The sequence below is a fragment of the Coregonus lavaretus genome (genome assembly GCF_964263955.1).
Source record: "Coregonus lavaretus genome assembly, chromosome: 37".
Classification (NCBI taxonomy): Eukaryota; Metazoa; Chordata; class Actinopteri; order Salmoniformes; family Salmonidae; genus Coregonus; species Coregonus lavaretus.
Genome location: NC_140024.1, coordinates 27993831 through 28017376, shown reverse-complemented (window position 1 = coordinate 28017376; position 23546 = coordinate 27993831). Strand labels below are relative to the sequence as shown.

At 42.9% G+C, this 23546-nt stretch overlaps 1 protein-coding gene across 1 annotated transcript in view; it reads right to left on the bottom strand.

Moving 5' to 3' along the window:
- The window catches only part of LOC311111601 (alpha/beta hydrolase domain-containing protein 17C), a 37486-nt gene extending 17093 nt beyond the window's left edge, over positions 1-20393 (bottom strand). The window contains exon 1 of the mRNA XM_084154368.1: positions 19548-20393. Within this exon, the coding sequence (XP_084010494.1) occupies positions 19548-20032 (485 nt within the window). The 5' untranslated portion in view covers positions 20033-20393. The remainder of the gene's footprint in view (positions 1-19547) is intronic.
- Between the last annotated feature and the right edge of the window lie 3153 nt (positions 20394-23546).

Sequence of the window (23546 nt, the reverse complement as noted above, 5' to 3'; positions counted from 1 at the left end):
GGGTGCATTTCAGTTGAGCTTATTCAGAAGCACTTGGAAATGAAACATCGTTGCCATCTATTCACATCGGATAGTTACAATGTTTCAATCACTAGGCAGCCAACTGCCTACAGTAGGAAACAGAGTCGTTATCAATAAGCCACGTATATCACACGACACGAGTCATGACCCCACAATCGTTCAAATTACAATGTTTGTGTGTTTGAAAGAGGCAGCGAGAGAGAGAGAGAGAGAGAGAGAGAGAGAGAGAGAGAGAGAGAGAGAGAGAGAGAGAGAGAGAGAGAGAGAGAGAGAAGGTGAGTGAGGAAAATAGTGTAATTGAGAAATAAACACAGAAACAGAGAAGTGAGTGAACGACGTGCCCCTCGCTTTTCAGCCAGTCAGCCAAGAGCGCTTTAATAACATGATCCCGAGCCAAATCTAACTTTTCCATCCAGGAGGAAATCTCATGGTTTTGGCCTTAAAGAGGCAATCTGCAGTAGCTACAAAAAAAAGTGACTTATACATTTATAATATGTACAGTGAGGGAAAAAATTATTTTATCCCCTGCTGATTTTGTACGTTTGCCCACTGACAAATAAATGATCAGTCTATAATTTTAATGGTAGGTTTATTTGAACAGTGAGAGACAGAATAACAACAAAAAAATCCAGAAAAACGCATGTAAAAAATGTTATAAATTGATTTGCATTTTAATGAGGGAAATAAGTATTTGACCCCCTCTCAATCAGAAAGATTTCTGGCTCCCAGGTGTCTTTTATACAGGTAACGAGCTGAGATTAGGAGCACACTCTTAAAGGGAGTGCTCCTAATCTCAGCTTGTTACCTGTATAAAAGACACCTGTCCACAGAAGCAATCAATCAATCAGATTCCAAACTCTCCACCATGGCCAAGACCAAAGAGCTCTCCAAGGATGTCAGGGACAAGATTGTAGACCTACACAAGGCTGGAATGCGCTACAAGACCATCGCCAAGCAGCTTGGTGAGAAGGTGACAACAGTTGGTGTGATTATTCGCAAATGGAAGAAACACAAAAGAACTGTCAATCTCCCTCGGCCTGGGACTCCATGCAAGATCTCACCTTGTGGAGTTGCAATGATCATGAAAATGGTGAGGAATCAGCCCATAACTACACGGGAGGATCTTGTCAATGATCTCAAGGCAGCTGGGACCATAGTCACCAAGAAAACAATTGGTAACACACTACGCCGTGAAGGACTGAAATCCTGCAGCGCCCGCAAGGCCCCCCTGCTCAAGAAAGCACATATACAGGCCCGTCTGAAGTTTGCCAGTGAACATCTGAATGATTCAGAGGAGAACTGGGTGAAGTGTTGTGGTCAGATGAGACCAAAATCAAGCTCTTTGGCATCAACTCAACTCGCTGTGTTTGGAGGAGGAGGAATGCTGCCTATGACCCCAAGAACACCATCCCCACCGTCAAACATGGAGGTGGAAACATTATGCTTTGGGGGGGGTTTTCTGCTAAGGGGACAGGAGAACTTCACCGCATCAAAGGGACGATGGACGGGGCCATGTACCATCAAATCTTGGGTGAGAACCTCCTTCCCTCAGCCAGGGCATTGAAAATGGGTCGTGGATGGGTATTCCAGCATGACAATGACCCAAAACACACAGCCAAGGCAACAAAGGAGTGGCTCAAGAAGAAGCACATTAAGGTCCTGGAGTGGCCTAGCCAGTCTCCAGACCTTCATCCCATAGAAAATCTGTGGAGGGAGCTGAAGGTTCGAGTTGCCAAACGTCAGCCTCGAAACCTTAATGACTTGGAGAAGATCTGCAAAGAGGAGTGGGACAAAATCCCTCCTGAGATGTGTGCAAACCTGGTGGCCAACTACAAGAAACGTCTGACCTCTGTGCTTGCCAACAAGGGTTTTGCCACCAAGTACTAAGTCATGTTTTGCAGAGGGGTCAAATACTTATTTCCCTCATTAAAATGCAAATCAATTTATAACATTTTTGACATGCGTTTTTCTGGATTTTTTGTTGTTATTCTGTCTCTCACTGTTCAAATAAACCTACCATTAAAATTATAGACTGATCATGTCTTTGTCAGTGGGCAAACGTACAAAATCAGCAGGGGATCAAATACTTTTTTTCCCTCACTGTACCTACTGATTCTTAAAGAATATAACTTATAAATGCCTCATGAGCTTAGTTCAACTGTCGTACCCCATCAGAACCCCAAATATAAGCTTGTTTTACTCCAATGTTTGTAAACAAAAAACACTGTATAACATCAAAACATGGTTAAAACTATTAATTGTGATATCATGGATGGCCAGTCCTTGCATCCATAGCGCCGTCTATGAATTTGAGAGTGATTCCATTTCTCCAGCTCCATCCCTCAGCTTTTTAGCGAAACAGTGCCGGGGAGAACGCTTTAGTTATCATTTCAACTGCTGATTGCCGCTTTAAGTATGCTGCAGGCATTTATTAACCAGGGATGTTTAAAAGGATGAGACAAGTCCACTTCCCTTTAAATTTCCCCTGCTAAGGCATCACAGGCTGGACATCTTTGTTTGCAGACACAGCTGTTATTGTAGTCCCTAAGGCAGTGTTCTCCATCAATCCCAGTTCTGGAGAAAGCAACAAGGTGTACAGGATTTTGTTCCAGCCCAGTATTAACATTCAAGAACATCAGACGCCATCCCACTTCTAACACCAATGTAGTGAACATTCAAACCTAGTTGAATGAGGTATATTAGTACGGGCTAGAAGAAAATCAAAATGCCTGCAAACAAACCATGTGGGTCTCCAGCTTCAGGAATAATGAGCCCTGACCAGGGTAAAGGTCAGGCATTGAGAGAAAAATTTCAAAAAGTCACATTGAGACACACAATGTTTTGATTTCAGATGTGGAATTAAACACATCCCACTGCCAAAGTGTGATTGGAAAAAGGGCTGTTCGCGCGAGTGAGGAAAAATGGACGGGAAAAATCGAATTGCGTTTGAAGTCCGACAAAACAAGACCATTCTCTCATTCCATGCTAATCAGGGAATTGATCATATCCCACCGCTTGGAGAAGCAGTGACATTATGTGGAGTGAGGATGGAAAAGAGAAACAGTGTTTAGTGAAAAGACTTGTCCAAACACCAGAGGGACTGAATGGAAAGCTACAGAATGTGTGTGAGTGAGAGGGGGAACTACTCGAGAGGAAAAAAGAGATATTCGAAAGAGTAACCAAGCCCAGCGTTTCCATACAAACTTGTGGCATTGAGAACAGGCCTAGAAAAACATCCAGTGGTGAGGTTCAACGGAAAAGAAAGTGGTGCTAGCACGACAGGGCAACCTTGACGTCCAGGCCAGCACTGAATCGACCTCAAAAAGTCCACTACATAACAAACTAAATGTAGCCCAATATATAGGCTAGGTTTGCATCTCAAATGACACCTTTCCCCCCCCCATACATTGCACTACATTTGACCATAAATGAAGAGTGAGAAACAGTGAGACTGAGGCAGCAGAGTAAGAATGAAAGCAGTTGTACAGGGAAACCTTGTCAAGTCAAGAAAATGCTAACAAGCACTCACTCAAAAGTTCTTACACTTCTTGTGGGCTGCTGAATCCTTATAATAGTAGGCTAATCATCATAGCATGCTAAATATAAATACTTAAATCAACCTTCCTTAACCTTGAAGTCAAAGCCAGCACCGAGTTAACTCAAGAGCATTCACTAGAACCAGAAAAATAGCGCGAGTTAAGAGGTAGCAGAAATAGTGCCTTGGACAGAAACTAAAATAATGTTTTGTGTCGCTAGAGAAGGGTGTTCGCGAGATAATGGGCCTTATACAGTAGTCTCAGTTTTGTGAAACGGCTTGTGGGAGCCAAAACAAACATTTGCAGATGTTTTCAGGCAGAAACTTCCCTCCAGTTGCCAGTGTTTACAGTTTACCCTGAAAATACCTCAGTTCTCTGGAGGTGAATTAGATCCTCAGACTTGACACCTCACGAAACCAAATCTTGTTGTGGAAATATGACTGCAAATACCAGCTCACCCGTCCTGGTGGATTTCTTTGGTGTTTCCTATCACAATAAATCATAATACGTTTAATTGGAAGAATAGTTTGTTAGAAATAGTCGGCGTTGAGCACTTTTGTTTGAAGAGAGAGGTTTGTTTGAAGATTGGTTGTTATTCAGGGCATCCTGTCTAGGAATTTCTCAAACTCCAGATGTGCATCTCAAGTGTGAAGTAGGTTCCTCTCGCTTTCTCATCTCCTTGCCTTCATCTGTACTCGTGAATTAACTGGACTGGTGAAGGAAAATCCCAAGTAGACACTACCAACAACACTTTCAACCCTCAATTGTCAGACGAAGGAGAAGACTAGGAGAGGAAGCCACTTTAAACCATGGTGCAGCCTATGTGCAAATGTGTTGAGAGGACATTTCCAAGGATGTAAGCTACGTGGAGAGGACAAAGGGGCAAGGGCCTCGGGTATTCAGCGAAACAGACAATTTAATTTGAACTTCTGATGACATTTAGCGAGACCTAGCCTTGGCATTCTACAAGCCCATTCGACGTTCTCAATGCATTAATAATGAATACGAGAGATTTTTTGTTTTTTCATTTCCTACCATTTTGTCCTTCCCTGGATATTGGCTGTTTGTCTTTTCTTTGTGTTGTCGTAATTGGGTTTTTATTTGATTCTTTATTTTCTGTATCTGGGTTTTAGTCACGTTTCAGCCTATTAACCTGTTTCCATCTAGCTACTCATCATCTTGTTATGCACCAATTGTCATTCAATGTCCCTGTCATGTCTTGTATTTAAGAATGATTATTATTTATCACATAGGAATACATGCTGGGTTAAAGACGCCCATTAACAACTTGTTAAACAGCATGAGTAGGTAGTATTTTAGGACAGGGGGGGTTCAGAACTGGTCAGGTCATATGTCCATGGATGCCTGAGGCATTGGAATGGACAGCCTGAGGGGAGGTGAGAGAGAAGAGAAGGCCATCAGTGGGAGGAGGCACTGGAGTGTGAGGTCTTCTCTCCTGTCACGATTCAAAGGATTCACTGGAAAACATAGCCTCGCAGAGACCACCTAGACAGCTCTGACAACTCGCCACAGGCTGTGGAGAGTACAGAGAAACGGGGCACGAAGGCACATCAACATCTAGGCTCAAATTATACTCCACCACTGTGGGGCGGAAGGGTGCTGCGTTGAATCTCAAAGCATCTACAGTGTGAAGGTCTTTTCCTTTCTTTGCAAAGCCAGGGCCTGGAGTTTTCCCTTGTCAGGTCATATGGTCTGGAAAAACTCCAGGTCCGAGTAGCCTACAGCCTGCACCTGGAAAGTCTGCTGGATGTGGGCGCATTACCATGAACTGTAACTCAGCCTCTCTTTGCCTTGGCCTGTACTCTAGTGTCTTGTCCATACTAGAATCCACTTCTCCCACAGAGCACCAGCCACAGCTTTGAGGCTAGCTAGACCACGCCACGGTGGGAAGGGAACATAGAAGAGACAGGATGAGCATCCTGAGGGAGCAGTTGGGCCAAGGGTACAGACTAAGGGTTTATGGAGTACTCTGGTGCACTTGACCCACATAGTAACTATTTGGCATGTTGACCCTACTTGCCTGAAAACACAAAGGGACCCAGGTGTTAAAAAGCCTTAACGCTTCTATAAAAAGGAGCATTAAAAAGCACATCCCCTCTCGAGGAAACAAACGGACTATGCTAGGTCAAGTCCTTAGTCCCTGGAGCACAGAGGGATGATAAAACACCTGAGGGGTTCTGAGAAGACACTGTGAACATGACAGGGAGTGTGATTGATCCTTGTCCCAAATCCCCCTAACATGTCGACAGCTGTGGGGGATTAGAAACTGGCACAACGTACATTCCAGACCCCTTCCTTTTCTAAATAGTTTTCAATTATTTTGCCGTAATGACTGAATCCCCTCGTGGATACGGTTCAACGTTCACGTGCTCTATGGGTGGGGAAAATTGTCAAATTAATTCAGCGGGATTGATAAAGCTAAGCCTCCCGCCAATGAATAATTTAGTGCAATGTTATTAGCAGCACGTAAACAGCCGTGCAGCATGGGGCTAAGCCTAAATGATGGGGCTGTGTGAGAACTGTAATGAGCATTGTTTATTGATGTGCATTGTGTATGTTCTGAAAGAAGGAGGGTTCTGACAGAGCTTGAGTAGCAAAGATGTGCATGGCCAGGTGAAGTTGTGAGTAGGAGTGATTTGAAGTTCTGCTTATTCATCATTTTCATTTATTTGCAACAATTAACGGCCTGTTGTATATGATTTATTACAGGGATTCAAACTGGAAAAGAAATAAGGTCAAATATCTAAGCCTATACTTAGTTTACAGCATGTAGCATAGCAACAAGAAGGAAGGTTATTTGTCAAGCTCTCAATAGGACACCAAATCAAATTCTATTTGTCACATGCTTCGTAAACAACAGGTGTAGACTAACAGTGAAATGCTTACTTACGGGTCCTTTTCCAACAATGCAGAGTTAAAGATAAAAATAAAATAGTGACAAGGAATAAATGCACAGTAAATAACAATAACATGGCTATATACAGGGAGTACCAGTACGAGTCGGTGTGTAACTGAGGTAGCTATGTACAATGCATTCGGAAAGTATTCAGACCCCATTTTGTTACGTTAGCCTTATCATAAAATTGATTAAATAAATAAAACATCCTCAATCTACACACAATACCCCATAATGACAAAGCAAAAACAGGTTTTTTGAAATTTTTGCAAATGTATTAAAAATAAAACACTGAAATACCTTAATTTATATAAGTAATCAGACCCTTTGCTATGATACTCGAAATTGAGCTCAGGTGAATCCTGTTTCCATTGATCATCCTTGAGATGTTTCTACAACTTCATTGGAGTCCACCTGTGGTAAATTCAATTGATTGGACATGATTTGGAAAGGCACACACCTGTCTGTATAAGGTGTGTAGGTGTGTCGAGGCACAGATCTGGGGAAGGGTACCAAAACAATTCTGCAGCAATGAAGATCCCCAAGAACACAGTGGCCTCCATCATTCTTAAATGGAAGAAGTTTGGAACCACCAAGAATCTTCCTAGATCTGGCAGCCCGGCCAAACTGAGCAATCGTGGGAGAAGGGCCTTGGTCAGGGAGGTGACCAAGAACCCGATGGTCACTCTGACAGAGCTCCAGAGTTCCTCTGTGGAGATGGGAGAACATTCCAGAAGGACAACCATCTCTGCAGCACTCCACCAATCAGGCCTTTATGGTAGAGTGGCCAAACGGAAGCCACTCCTCAGTAAAAGGCACATGACGGGCCGCTTGGAGTTTGCCAAAAGGCACCTAAAGGACTCTCAGACCATGAAAAACAAGATTCTCTGGTCTGACGAAACCAAGATCGAACTGTTAGACCTGAATGCCAAGCATCACGTCTGGAGGTAAACAGGCACCGCTCATCACCTGTCCAATACCTTCCCTACCGTGAAGAATGGTGGTGGCAGCATCATGCTGTGGGGATGTTTTTCAGCGGCAGGGACTGGGAGACTAGTCAGGATCGAGGGAAAGATGAACAGAGTAAAGTACAGAGAGATCCTTGATGAAAACCTGCTTCAGTGCGCTCAGGACCTCAGACTGGGGCGAAGGTTCACCTTCCAACAGGACAACGACCCCAAGCACACAGCCAATACAATGCAGGAGTGGCTTCAGGACAATACTTTTGCAAACATTTCTAAAAACCAGTTTTTGCTTTGTCATTATGGGGTATTGTGTGTAGATTGATGAGGAAGAAAATGATTTAATCAATTTTAGAATAAAACTAACGTAACAAAATGTGGAAAAAGTAAAGGGGTCTGAATACTTTCCAAATGCACTTTAGGTGTAGTGACTTCAGGACATTCACTAAAGTAGGCCAAATAAATAAGACCAAATGAAGGTTAAAAGAAAATCTAGGCCTACTAATGGTTTATAAGCATACCTTTTGGGGAGAGGCATGTCCCTCTGTCAAGCAACAGCGTCATTAACAGGTAGCCAGACCTAACCATGACACACAGGCCAATATTTCAGGCTAAAGCACGCTGACCTTTCAGGGCACCTCCTGGTGATTCCATGAATTGAGCAGTGGATTATGGGAGGTCCTGAAAGAACCTGGGAGATCTACATCCTCCTCTGATCTGCTACAAAAGTCTAATAACACTGACGTCACAATGGCGTACATCGACAAGCACAGGATCAATGGGTTATCAGGATACACTGATAAAACATCCAACTTGTCTCTAAAGAGAGTCATTTGTTTGTGGTAAAGCTGAAGGCCTAGGCTTTGAGTGTATTGGCGTCTGAGTTAGGCCTAAACCATGCCGATTTTTGCTTTAATCCCAGGAGTTAACCAGTGTAACACACTCCCTTCTCTCCCATCCCCAACCTGTCCTACAGAGACAGTGCCAGGGGTGATGGTGAGTCGGGGTGTGATGATACAGAAGGAGATTTACTGCCTACAGACGTGTACTACAAGCCCATAAAGCAGAAGGCCAACACGGCGTGTAACGAGCGCTGTAAAGTCTGTCTCCCTCTAACCTGACCTGAGGGGGTCAGGCAGAGCACAACAACAAGTGAGTCATGACTACAGCTCCGTGTCATGGTGTACGTCAAGTGTCTCATCACCACTATTTCAACATAACGCAATTGAAAATGACAATAACATGGCACGACCATCTCGGAAACATTGAGCAAGCGAGGGCAAGGGGAAAAACCTGTTTGGAATTAAATGCAGCCGGTGTGTTACTAGGCAGGGTAGGGCAGCCACAGGATTTATAGTACTGTACCTGAGGGTAGATTAATGCGGAGGGTGACCTTGTTTACAAAGCAGCACCTGTGGTAATCCGGGCAAACATACACCTGCCTGCAGAACATTACCAAGGCTAGGGGAGTTGGGGTAGCCCATCTTGTGCTAGCTAGGTAGACCAGTCTAAATCAGAAGGCCTATATTAGCAGGCAAGTCTGAAATGGCACCTCATTCCCTATAGTGCACTCGTTTGGGCAGAGCACCAAGCGACACCGGCCAAAACCAAAGTAGTGTACTAGCCCAGGGTTTCTCAAACTCTGTCCTGCCCCCCCCCCCCCCCCCACCCCCCCACAAGAAATACATTAAGGCCATGTTGTGGACTTCTGGTGTATGATCTGACATCATGAAAACTTCATCCTCACTTTTCTTATCAGTACTTTTAATGCACTGAGTGACCTGCATGTTCAGTTGGCAAACCCCTATAGATCCATGTTCAGTAGCAGAAGGCCTACATAAAGTAGGATTTGAATAGATTCTACAGGTAGGGTATTATAACGGATCAAATCATTTCTGTAAGCTTGGGGATATTGTGCCTGGCCCTTCCCTAGCCATCAGCCCATCTCCTCTAAATAGGGCGGTAATCTTGTCTCAGGGCACGGGGAAAATCACACTTCATCTATGCCAGGGCACGCGTCCACTCCCGCCAGCGCTACCCCGGCAACAGTGAGGGATGGTAGCGAAAAAGACTAGAAGTAATAAAAGAATGAAACCAATAAAGGAGGGTTTTCTGCTTTCTTTTCATTTTAATCTGATAGCGATGACATTCGAGGAATCTGTCCCTTAACTTTCTGTGGCTGCCATAAGCTGTGTTGAAAATAACCGTATAATGCACGAGGACAGAGGCCTGCACATCTCTATTCAAACAACTGATACAACATTAATATGAATGTAGCTTGGAGAGAAAATCCCGGTGAGCAGCATCAGGCTCGTCTCATTACTTTGAAATATCCTGGAGAATCCTTCTCAGTCTCTGGAAACCTGGCGTCACCCCAAGTCATATGTACATTGCCTTCAGAAAGTATTCACACCCCTTGACTTTTTCCACATTTTGTTGGATGGATCAACAACATTGTAGTTACTCCACAATACTAACCTAATTGACAGAGTGAAAATAAGGAAGCCTGTAAAGAATAAACATATTCCAAAACATTCATCCTGTTTGGAGCAAGGCAGTAAAGTAATACCGCAAAGAATGTGGCAAAGCAATTAACGTTTTGTCCTGAATACAAAGTATTACATTTGGGGCAAATCCAATACATTACGGAGTACCACTCTCCATATTTTCAAGCATAGTGGTGGCTACATCATGTTATGGGTATGCTTGTAATCATTAACTACTGGGGAGTTTTTCAGGATAAAAAAGAAATGAATGGAGCTAAGCACAGGCAATATCTTAGAGAAAAACCTGGTTCATTCTGCTTTCCACCAGACACTGGGAGACGAATTCACCTTTCAGCATGACAATAACCTAAAACACAAGGCCAAATCTACACTGGAGTTGCTTACCAAGAAGACAGTGAATGTTTCTGCGTGGCTGAGTTACAGTTTTGACCGAAATTTGCTTGAAAATCTATGGCAAGACCTGAAAATGGTTTTCAAAGCAATGATCAACAAACCAATTTGACAGATCTTGAAGAATTTTGAAAAGAATAACTGGCATATGTTGCACAATTCAGGTGTGGAAAGCTCTTAGAGACTTACCCAGCAAGACTCACAGCTTCTAATTCTAACAAGTATTGACTCAGAGGGTTGAATACTTATCTAGTCAAGATATATTAGAGTTTTATTTTTCATATTTTATTTTTCAAAATGTGAGAACTTTTCTTCCACTTTGACATTTAAGTATTTTATGTAGATCGTTGAGAAAAAATTACAATTAAATACATTTTAATCCCACTTTGTAACAACAAAATGTGGAAAAAGGGGTGTGAATGCTTTCTGAAAGCACTGTATATGGCAGGGCAAAAGAAAACTAGACCTTATTTTTAACCAAATATTGCAATTGCAATTTGACTTGCGATTTAGATCAATATACTTGGGTGAACTGTTGGAATCATGGAAATAGAATGATTATATATAGTATAAACAGTAATCCTTCTACCCCCCCCCCCCCATAAAAAAAAAAAGGAGTGGTTGTCCCACTGGCTATCCTAAGTTGAATGCACCAATTTGTAAATTGCTCTGGATAAGAGCGTCTGCTAAATGACTTAAATGTAAATATTCAAATTCTATAGTTAAAATGTAATAGTGGGTACTTTGAATACGGTGTTTGACATGACAAGGAATGAAAAAGCCAGGGAGGCGTTCATAGAATTAGGAATTAGAATACTAATAAGTTCTCTATGGAGGCGTTATTGTGACAGGGTAAGAACCTAAATGTTGGTCAATGTTTCCCAGGGGAGTGGGACCCTATAATCTTTGGTTACATTAAAATGTTCTCTTACTTCATGTAGTTAACATATTCATGCTTTGCCTACTCCTCTCTGATTTAGAATATAGTTGCACAAACATGCCGATTTAGGACTACACCATCACAGGTATCAGGCTGTATTAGCTAGCTACGTTTTCGCCGACTCAGTACATTTGATCCAACTAGAGATTAGCATTAGCGGCTAACACAATTTATTTTAGCCACAACTTGATAAGCAAAAACAAACTGTTTGCAGACAGTAAGATACACAAACTATTAGTGTCATTATAGAATGCATTTGTGGATTTATATTAAGAAACAAAGTGGAAATGCAGTATCGTTGTCATCGACATATTGTTGCATCTGCTGCATTGATCATGCAGACTGAAGAGTGAACAGTCAGCAAATTATCTTGTGGTCGAGCAACAACTGCACTCCTTGAGTGACAGGGGGCGGGGCTTGGTGAGCGAGAGGGAGAGAGACGACTCAAGTAGCAGAGTAAACTATAACAACGGAGTGGCGTATCACATTTAACAAACCAAACATTGAAATAGCGTTATAGAAAGTAAAGTAAATACCCAAACCGGTCCGTGCATCAATACCGTTATATAGTAAAATACGGTATACCATCCAGCTCTAGTATATGGGTCTCATGATGTAGGCTAACCTAGGCCTAGCCTATACAATAGGGCCTACTAATTGCATGGCATACTTCAAGGCAGGGTTTCCCGAACTGGTTTTTGCCCTAACAATACACAGCTGATTCAAATAATCAAAGCTTGATGATGAATTGGTTATTTGAATCAGCTGTGTAGTGCAGGGGCAAAAACCAAAACGTGCACCCTGCTTCTGCACCCTGCACCTGCACCCTGCACCTGTTGTATTCGGCGCATGTGACCAATAAAATTTGATTTGATTTGATTTCACCACCCACCCCTGTATCAAAGAATGACAGATGCCTTCATGTATACCAACAACAACAAAACAGTGGAAAATATGGGCACCATTTAATGAAATGGAATAATATGGTGCCACTGCCAATTTATCCAATTCATCTGGGATTGAGGCTTGCGGATTTCTCTGAACGCATATAGTGGGATCGACACAACAGACCCCTTTAAGCCTAAAACCGGCAGACAGACTGATATTTTGGGTTAACTCTCCCTTTAAAATCAACAGCATCCGAGGGATGTGAAGTCAGTATGTTGTTACAGGCAGGGTGGTTGTGTTGAAGGCTCTGGGAGATACGAGCTCTCCTCCGCTGAGGCTTGTCTATTGACAACACACGTTACTGCTTTACAACCACTCAACAGGATTGAGACAGTCATTACCTGCAAGGTAATGGACACACACACACTGCATCAAGTGAGCCGTCAGCTACATCAATACTGCTCACTATCTCAGTAACTGAACACTAGTTAACTTTGTCCAATTCAAGAGAGCAGCCCGAGGTAGGCCTAATTCATTTCTAAGAAATCAAATAGGTTGCGTGCGTGCGTTTGTTTCTAGGCACAATCTTAATGGTTTCCCACCAAATGTGATTAAAAAGATATTGAATAAACATAAATCTTCTCCGCAGGTACTCCTGCCCCCCCCCCCAAGAGCGGAGAAATGATTAACAGTGTTTTCATGCATGGGCAGGCAGCTCAGGAGGGTCAGGGCATAATGAAATGTTTAATGCACAAAAGGAAGAGTTGTTAAAAGCTCTCCCTTCAATGGCATTCAGACAATCTGTCAAATCCATTTTTAATTAGAGACATGTTTGGAATGGGAGATGAGATGGCCTGGTTGAGCAGGTGTTATTCTTCTGTGATCCTATTTTTCATTCATGTTCATTTGAGGGAAGAGGTTCAGCGCCAGGATTATTGATCAGTGTGTGACAGTGAGCAAACGCAAAATGAAATACCACGTGTAAGTAATTTGTTCTTCTGTAATCATAGCTGTATAAAAAATAAGGCCAAAAAAATCTCACAGAGCACTGAATGACATGAAGTTGGCTGCAACACTGGTAAAGATGCAACGGTTGCGCTTAACTGACACAAATAACAAGCATGGTGGCAGATCCCCAAGACAGGATGGCTGTGAGGTTTATGGTGGAGAAGCTCCTGCCTATACCCATCGGAAGGCAGCGGAATAGAATGCAAACTAGTTGAAATAGTGGTCGGAAGTTATACATTCTTGGAGACAGGCAGGCAATCATGTATCACTCAAACTGCGGTTTAAAGTGGAATGAGTGAAAGGCTTACACAATTGCAAACACACACACACACACACGTGCATTCCCACACTAGGGGGCTTTCTCACCAGGCCATTGTGACTGAAGGGGGCTTTCTCACCAGGCGCTGCAGGCAGGCTTTCAATGTGTCACACCGGCTTCTCCTGAAGCACATCTCAGGGCAGCAGCAGCCCACTTGATAGAGACATTCATTTGCTCACTCAATTACAGCTGACATTCTCCTGAAAGGCTGATTGTGTCGAACAAGCCCAGATAAAAACAGTTTGACACCACTTTGCATGGGAACTGCTGCCAAGCGACAATAGCCCAATAAGAAAAGGTAGCCCGAAAACTGTTGGCAATAACAAGGGAGCTAGGCCAAGGCCCGTATTCCTTTGTAGAACACCTTGATAGTGTGCAGGGCCGTGCACAGACCTTTCAGGGGGCAGGTGCTAAAAATAAAAAAAGCACCATAAAATAAAAAGATCTACTTTCGTATCTCTAAATGTATAACATACTGTACAAACTGCCTCTGTAGCAATGTATTTTTTAATTTTTTTGCATACAGTGGGGGGAAAAAAAGTATTTAGTCAGCCCCCAATTGTGCAAGTTCTCCCACTTAAAAAGATGAGAGAGGCCTGTAATTTTCATCATAGGTACACGTCAACTATGACAGACAAAATTAGAAGAAAAAAAATCCAGAAAATCACATTGTAGGATTTTTTATGAATTTATTTGCAAATTATGGTGGAAAATAAGTATTTGGTCAATAACAAAAGTTTCTCAATACTTTGTTATATACCCTTTGTTGGCAATGACACAGGTCAAACGTTTTCTGTAAGTCTTCACAAGGTTCACACACACTGTTGCTGGTATTTTGGCCCATTCCTCCATGCAGATCTCCTCTAGAGCAGTGATGTTTTGGGGCTGTCGCTAGGCAACACAGACTTTCAACTCCCTCCAAAGATTTTCTATGGGGTTGAGATCTGGAGACTGGCTAGGCCACTCCAGGACCTTGAAATGCTTCTTACGAAGCCACTCCTTCGTTGCCCGGGCGGTGTGTTTGGGATCATTGTCATGCTGAAAGACCCAGCCACGTTTCATCTTCAATGCCCTTGCTGATGGAAGGAGGTTTTCACTCAAAATCTCACGATACATGGCCCCATTCATTCTTTCCTTTACACGGATCAGTCGTCCTGGTCCCTTTGCAGAAAAACAGCCCCAAAGCATGATGTTTCCACCCCCATGCTTCACAGTAGGTATGGTGTTCTTTGGATGTAACTCAGCATTCTTTGTCCTCCAAACACGACGAGTTGAGTTTTTACCAAAAAGTTCTATTTTGGTTTCATCTGACCATATGACATTCTCCCAATCCTCTTCTGGATCATCCAAATGCACTCTAGCAAACTTCAGACGGGCCTGGACATGTACTGGCTTAAGCAGGGGGACACGTCTGGCACTGCAGGATTTGAGTCCCTGGCGGCGTAGTGTGTTACTGATGGTAGGCTTTGTTACTTTGGTCCCAGCTATCTGCAGGTCATTCACTAGGTCCCCCCGTGTGGCCTCTCTCATCTTTTTAAGTGGGAGAACTTGCACAATTGGAGGCTGACTAAATACTTTTTTCCCCCACTGTAGGCCTATTTATTTATGCAACACACTCACTCATCACAAATTGCAGACTAGTTAGTTACATTTTAGTCACTTAGCAGACGCTCTTATCCAGAGCAACTTACAGGAGAAATTGGGGTTAAGGGGGTTGCTCAAGGGCACAGGCAGATTTTTCACCTAGTCCGCTCGGTGATTCAAACCAATGACCTTTCTGTTACCGGACCAATGCTCTTAACCACTAGGCTACCTGCCGCCCAGTGCCTCCTAAAGACATGATTGACGTTGGGAAAAGAGGGTAGGCTATCTACTGGTCATTGATGTTGACGATGAATGTAAATCTGATAGTTAGCTAGCGCTATAATATTTTTACTGGTTGTGATTTATCTTCAATGCACTTAAATAATAACTTTAATAATATAGACTAATAGTCATAATCTTCTAACTCATGATATATGGCTGGCTAGTGTGGATATTTTAGTATATGGTGGTTAGCTAGAGTCTAGACCAGTGGTTGCCAGACTGTGTGTCTGTCCTAAAAACCTTTCCAGTTTCACTGACTAACCCCATGACGCGCAGCTCACCGTCCTGCTATGGCCGACGAGCTCGTGCCAAAAGCCTACCTTTTGGATTTACTTTGTAAAACAATGTTCACTCAATAGACCTATTTGGAAGTTGATAAAATGTTGGTAGCCTACAGCAGACAGGTTAGTCTTCTCTTTTCAGCAGGAGCCATTTGCTTTCCAACATGTTGTTTTCCGCGACTGTATTGGAAATATTGCAAAAGGCCTGTTTTCTCTGCATGCTGTTCACTGACAGCTATTCCGACTGTAGGCTATGCCTTGTTATTGGGCTACATCCAATCGACAGCTAGGCTTTTTTTTTTAAGCTGTTGATCCTCCGTGGCTACATTGTAGGTGTAGGAGGCTATTCTGAAATTCATTTCCTTCTTATCAGACAGCAGTACGTCTATAACTTTGCCAATTTATTTCTAATTTATCAGGGGTGCTGCAGCACCTCCAGCACCCTTTCTGCAGCTATGATTCTATAATGAACTGCTGCTGCACATAGTCTATCAGCCAACCAGACCGAATATTGGAGACGATGTAAATCAAACGTTTTCTAGTGTTCATTAAATGGTATGCTGCTGTGGCAGTACTGTTGATATTTAAATAAGATAGTTTGCCACTCACACGACTGGTGACCACATTTTAAGCAGTGCATGTTTGGATACAGGGAGCACGCAATCTCCATACAGGGCAGACTGGGGAAAAAGGCACAACCAGGCACGTTAGGGCAGCATCAACGGACAGGGTAGGGGTCTGTCCAACTTGACGTCATGACGACATGGGTGCAGAACAACAACACAAAAAACAGTATACAAAATAAATACAATTATACCACCACCCAAAATGGCACTTGGCGATTGGGAGGGGCAGGTCAGAGGTATACCCCCATCTGTGCACCTGCCTGATAGTGTCACTGCCTGCCAAAAGCCCCACTGTAGAAAGCTTCAAACCTATTGATTGTTAGTCGGTGAACTCTCAGAGAACCCAGGCTATAAAATGTGGCAGGTATTGATATTGGTTAAAACTGCTTTGCAATAGATTAGGCTGCATCTCTGGACAAAGTTATTCGTACTCGGCTGGAGGAACTTGTATTAATTACAACGCTTTTCAAAGGGGTTATTCCTCGAACTAATAAGGATCACGGTTTGATTTGAAAGGCTTTTCTCCCTGGCTTTGAACTGGTAAAGACTCTCACTTGAGTTATCAAGCCCGGAGTCACTGTTAATGTAGCCTATAGAATGAATCGGTTGCATTACCACAGTTTATAATATTTCAAAATTTTTAGGGACACTAATGGATCCAAGAAAATTCTAAGTAATGTATTAAAATAACTGATAAGGTGGAAAAGTATTCGTAAGAGCGTAACACATCAAATTGTGAGATTGGTCAGCTAGTGAAACCATTATGCATTCAAAGTCTATCCAGCCTAATCTTACTATATGCTTGGACTACTAGCAGAACAATCTAATGTTGACTAAGCTTGGCGCAGTAATGACTGTCGTTTTCTATTTGTTGCTGTACACAGGCTGCATTCCATTCCAAACAGCTGTAACCTCACTAGTGCCCTCATTCACTCCCTTCCATAGATGTGATATGAGGGAATAGGGCCTTAGTGGTGGAATCAACAGGTCTAGCTCCAGACCTTTGATGGGGCAGGTGCTCATTCATACCTTTCTACTGCTCCTGTAGCCCAATTCACCATATAGATTTTATTAACATAGGCCTTTATTTTCTACAACAACAACAAAATTGCGAAGCAAGCTAGAACCACAGATTAAAAAAGGGAGTTAGAAACACTACTTCTTTGTTAGAACTACTCCTGGGGTGGGTATACTATATCAGCTGATCATTTCTCATGTAGGCTAGATGAATCAGACAACACATGCTAGCAGTTCCAAAGTAACCTATAGGCAGTATTCATTTCAAACTCGCCACGCGGCGCAGGTGGGAAGCTGGTGCATGCTATGAGGACAAGCCCGCGGTGGCAGAAGTGAAGGGACTTTTATCAAGATTAATGAGTTCATGAGAAATTATCTAGTTTGACAGGCAATTTGTTACATTTAAAGTTGAGAGAAAAGAGGCAAAACATTTTATAAAAAAAGTAATTCATTTATAAAAAAGGGCACCAATCAAAAAGGGCACTTCTTTTATAGGAGGGCAAAAGGGCAGATGCTCTGGCAACCCTGGGGCTCCAACTGTGCACGTGCCTGCTTAGCTCCACCTACCTCACTGTGTTACTTTAATCTATCCAATCAGATCCATGAAGGGGAGTGGTCGAGTGCAGAGGGGATAAAAGGGAACAACTTTTTGGAACGAAACGCAGCCCAAACTGATCCCTGGCCTTGACCCTATCCCAATGTGAAAGGAGCCAGTAGGGAAACATCCTTAAGAGCTGAGAAACTTTTAAGACACTTCTTCACTGCTCAACCTTTCACACTGTCTCCTGATGTTCTTCTTTTCTTCATAAACATAACCCCTGGTGTGTGGTCCAGTTATGGTGGGAGAGGTTACCAGTGGTCCAGTTATGGTGGGAGAGGTTCCCAGTGGTCCAGTTATGGTGAGAGAGGTTCCCAGTTTCCAACATACTACTCATTTGTCCAATTCCTTTTCTCCCTAGCTCCTTCTACCTGAATTTTGCACTCGTTCTATCCCCCTTGCTAGACAAATATGCAAATTTTCCCACCAGTGGTGAGCCACCAAACTGACTTTTGCTGATAAATATCAGTGTGTGATGATGTAGTTTTTTGCTTTAGTTTTCATGTACCCATTTTTTTAAAGATAAAGTTCAATGTGTTTCCATCGTATTTTCAACTCTACTGATAGTTGTCACGAATACTGTTGACTTAAATTGCAAATGTGCCTACTCTGGTCTTGGCACGTGCGCTCTAGCCAACAGTTGGCAGATATAGTGCGGGTAAACTGCGCAGGTAGGCTAGTCTACATGATGAGATTATGAATAAGACTAAGAGCGAGAATGTTTTTGGTCAAACGGCAGTCAAGCATCGACCATGTTCCTAGAAGAAGATCCTTGATATTTGTTGGAAAGCAGCATCAATCTGATCACCGGCACTTTCACCACCCTATGAAGTTCATCTGTAGCCTAATACACTGCATCATTTCCAGTAAGCTAACTACTAAGATGACACAGCACACCAGGCGGTCCTTGTTTGGATCCTGCCCTGACAAAAGCATCTCATAGCTGGGCTAGTAAGCTAGTGTCATCTGTAGCTCAATTGGTAGAGCATGGCGCTTGTAACGCCAGTGTAGTGGGTTCGATCCCCAGGACCACCCATATGTAAAAATGTATGCGCACATGACTGTAAGTCACTTTGGATAAAAGCGTCTGCTAAATGGCATATTTGTTTTTATTTTATTATATGCTATGGCTAGCCTATAACTAAAGCTCTCTGTCCTCGGCATACAGAGGAGACACAGCTAGTAGACAGTCAAACCTGTTTTCATGATTTCTGGAAGATCTAAATAAATCACAGCACGTTTTTGGACTCATTCAGCAGGTTTTAACTGATTAAGTAGAAGGGGCATACTGTTTAAAGTTCCAATGTGGGTGTCAAGATGAGTTGTCTTGCCTGCACAGATCAAAGTTTAAACATGGAAGCTCCTGGATATGTTCAGAGTAGCATGTCACAAAATCAATTGAATAGGTGCTAAGTACCAAATCACTATGCAACTAGCTACCACCTATCTAACGTCTCTAGTCCTCTCAGCCATATAAATGAATAGCTAATGCTCTGCTCTCAGCTGTGTAGGCATGTTATAGTGGTTGTCATGGAAATGGAGTACAGTAGCTAGCAAAAATAGACGAGCTAGCAAACGTTAGCTAAATAACAAAGCCCAAGACAATAAACCCAACTAGCTAGGTAGCGTGCATGTGAGCGTGTTGACACTAGCTGTATAGGCTATACTCACTTGTTCCTTAGCACCTGCCAGGCAGCCTCGATGTCCGCATACAGATTCTTTTCTGACGGTTTCCCGCTGCTGACACCGTAGCCCGAATAATCATACGAGAAGACGTTGCAGTTTATCCTCGAACCGAGGCCGATGTAGAAACTACACATTTGGCCTAAGTCCACTGCGTTACCGTGGGAAAAGAGCAGCGTGTACCGGCTGTTGGGTGCGCATCGTACGAACATGCACCCCACACGGTTTCCCCGACTGGTTCTGGTGTTGAACACCTCGACAGCGTCCAGTTCACGTTGGGAGTACTGCCAGTCTGCTCGCTCGGTTAGATGCAGGCTACTCGTCCCGTTAGCATCGGTGTGCACGGAGTACGTGGGTTCGGGTGGGAGAAAGGCTAGTTTAGACGCGATGCGACTGGGACAGGGTGGGCAACAGAATAGCCAGCATAGTTCGCCGAGGGAAAAACCATTCATCCTTGGGCCTTGTTCGGGCATTGAGGCTCGGAGTTACCCGATAGGCGCTTTTTCTTTGTAACACCAGCAAATGTATCCAGCTATGTTTTTTTTATCTAGCTGGTCACAAAATAACAGTAAACACTTCGTAAGGAACTAAGCTAGCTAGCCACCTAGCTAGGCTAGCAGCTGGCTACCTGGTTTATCCTTTGTATAGCTTGCTAGCTAACGTGATTTACAAAACTCAGAAAGCCGTTGTTGGCATGGTTAAGGATTTTTTTGTGTCGACAGAAGCGATATAACTTCCTTGTTATCATACAATTTCAAAACGTTGGTCGAAGAATTAAGCTTCTGTCAAACGTAAACGTCGAGTTAGCAGGCTAATACAATGTATGCAGCCATATCTTTCAGTAGTAACGCCAAATATAGGATTTCCGGTCAAACCGGATATCCTATCGCACTTGTTCGTCAAAATGGAATCATGTTGATGACAGAACCGTAGCATATTATGCAGTCACTTAACTGATAGTAGGCTAGTATTGAAATATGAGTGTTTTCTCTAATGCATATGCAATCATGCAACACCCTTGCTCAAGCTAGCTACATCAATAGTTTGCCTGAGACTAGACCACAGTTTGAATGGAAAGAGTCTTGCTTTTCCTGTAATTTCATCTGAATAAATGCACATTAGTTGTAGGTACATTGGGTTGGAAACAAATATACAAATTGCTGTGAAAAGAAAATGGATAATTCACAAGTTTAAGGACCAGACATCGAAATGGGTTTAGAATATTTATTGAGGAAATGGAATGGATGTGAGAGTGATAGGTTGTGGTATATGCACCTGTCAATTGGTTGAGATCGGCCAGATACTGTACTGGAGTTGAGGGAAATGGGAATATGGCGGAAGCAGATGATGAAGTGGAATCTGAATACAATGGCGGTAGAATCAAGGAGCATTGGAGTATTGTTCAAAATAATGGAAAACGGAGCAAAGTAGGGTACAGTGATGAGAATGACCATTCGTATCTAGTAGGAGTACGGTTTGTTAATAAGGAGCAGCTGAGCAGAGGACCAATCTTGAAGAAACAATTTGAGTTATCCAAACTGGTGGAGAGAGTGCTGGGTAAAGTGAAGGCTGTGAGGATCACGAGAGGCGGCCATGTTTTGATTATTTGTGTTTCTGCGGATCAGAAGGAACGTGCGTTGTGTCTTAATCAATTTGATACGTTTGAAGTGTTGTGTGTGTCTCTCTGGCGTTTCGTGGGAAGTTGATTTGGAAGAGATACAAAATATTCCTGGAGTGATTGAAGCACGTCGGATGAATCGAGTGGTAAATGGGGAAAAAGTGAAGAGTTTATCTGTTCTTTTGTTTTTTGAAATGGAGTCTCTCCCTAATGAAGTGCAGTTAGGGTATATGAACTACAGAGTTAGAGCATTTATCCCAAGACCAATGCAGTGTGAACATTGTAAAGCTTTTGGTCATGAAGAAAGTGTTTGCAGAAGGGAGAAGCCGAGATGTACAAGATGTCGAAAATATAATATTAAGTGTTATAAAAGTTTTAAAAAATTTAACATGTTGTAATTGTGGTGGGAATCATGAAGCCATGTATTCTGAATGCCCCACAAGTGTAAAGGAAAATGAGGTGGTCAAAGTCAGGGTTGTACAGAGTATTTCATATGCAGAAGCTGTGAAAAGGGTTGAGGGTTTGACTGTTGCGCCAGAAGAGTCCATGGTAGTGGATAGGCCTTCACTGCAGGCTGCAGGGGTTGTCTTAAACCAAGAGGATCCTGACATTTTAAAGGTTAAAAAGGTGGACTTTGTGGCCTTTATCGCAATGGTGATAAATGGCACTGCCAAAGTGGAGAAAAGGTCTAGGAAGATAGAAATCATTGTGATTGCGGCGAAGCAGTTCTTGGGGCTGAAAGATTTCACAGCAAAGGAGTTACATGGAATATTAGCAAAAGCCGTACCAAATTCTCAGGTCCTAGAGCCTGAGAAGGGAGACATGGAGAACTAAAAGAAGGAAGAAGTGGGAGTTTTGTTTGTTTTGGCAATGTACTATTTTTATTAGGGTGGATTGTTAGTATCACTATTAAGTATGGATTTATTTTTATTTTAGGTTTCAAACCGTCCAGTTGGTGGCAGCAATACAACTTTTGGATGTAGTCCGCCATTAAACCCACAGAAGAAGAAGAAGAAGAAGAAGAAGCGATCAAAAGTACAAATAGGATTCCTTAGTTTCAATGTTAGAGAATTTGTCCCATATGCACTGCAGTGTTTTAAATGCCAAAGAATGGCATTCAGTGTAAAGGAAAGAAAAGATGTGCCAAGTGTGGAGGGGCACATGATTACAGTGAATGTGAAAGCAATGTGAAGGTTAAGTGCTGTAATTGTGGCGGAGAATGCAGTGCAGGATTCGGTGGATGCCAGGTACAGAGAGAGGCTCAGAGATATAGGATCAGTCATGATGTATCATATGCAGAGGCCGTAAAACAGATTGGTAGAACTGCAGTGTGGACTGATGGAGCTTACATGGATGTACCTGTAGTAAGTGGACCTACTGTCGGGGCTGGTGCTTCTGATGGTCCTGGCATGGTTTCAAGGCCTGTTCAGAAATATTGTGCTCATGAATGTGCGGTGTCAAAGGACACTTTGATAATGAATAAAGTTGACTTCATAAGGTTGTCAATACGTCTCGGGTTGTGGAAAGCAGAAATGCTAGGTTGAAGGTTATTGTGGAGACGGCAAAAGAGATATTGGGGTTAACAGATGTTACTGTTGAAATGGTTGTTGAAATGCTGAACAATCCTAAGGGTGGAGTGTTTCAGCATGATATAAAGTTTAATGGGGAGGGGTTTTGGGGGGAGGGTGTGGTAGAAGTTAGGGATTTATTTGGTTTTGAAATTTATTTTCATGGTAGTACAGAATTGGGCAGATCATGATTGATCGTACATTCCAGCACAGTAGGTGGCGGCATGCACTTAAATGGATATCCGTGGAAGAACCTAAGAGATACTAGATAGAAGGTGGAGATGGGATGCACAACTTGATAAGGCTAGTAACTTGACATGCACTGCAGAGCAAAGAGGAGGAATGTTAGTTTGGTCAGGTTTAGGTAGGGAGGCAGTGGTGATTAAGGAGAGTGCGGACAGGTGTGGAGGCTGATTAGCAATTAGCTGCAGCTGATGCTTGTTGAGTTGCTAGGGAGCTGCGTACAAGACAACTAGTTAAAGTGTTGCAAACTGGCGTGGAGGGTGATTGGCAATTAGTAGCAGCTGGTGCTTGTTGAGTTGCTAGGGAGCTGCGTACAAGGCAACTAGTTAAAGTGTTGCATTCAAGTCTAGTCCTCTCACCTGAATTTTAGTTCATTCTTAACACCAAAGTGTTCCTCGTGAATGGAAACGTGAATTAGCGTGAAAGCATATTTGAATACCATAGAGCACAGGCGCCAAACTCATTTCACAGAGGGCCGAGTGGCTGCGGGTTTTTGCTCCTCCCTTGTACTTGATTGATGAATTAAGGTCACTAATTAGTAAGGAACTCCCCACACCT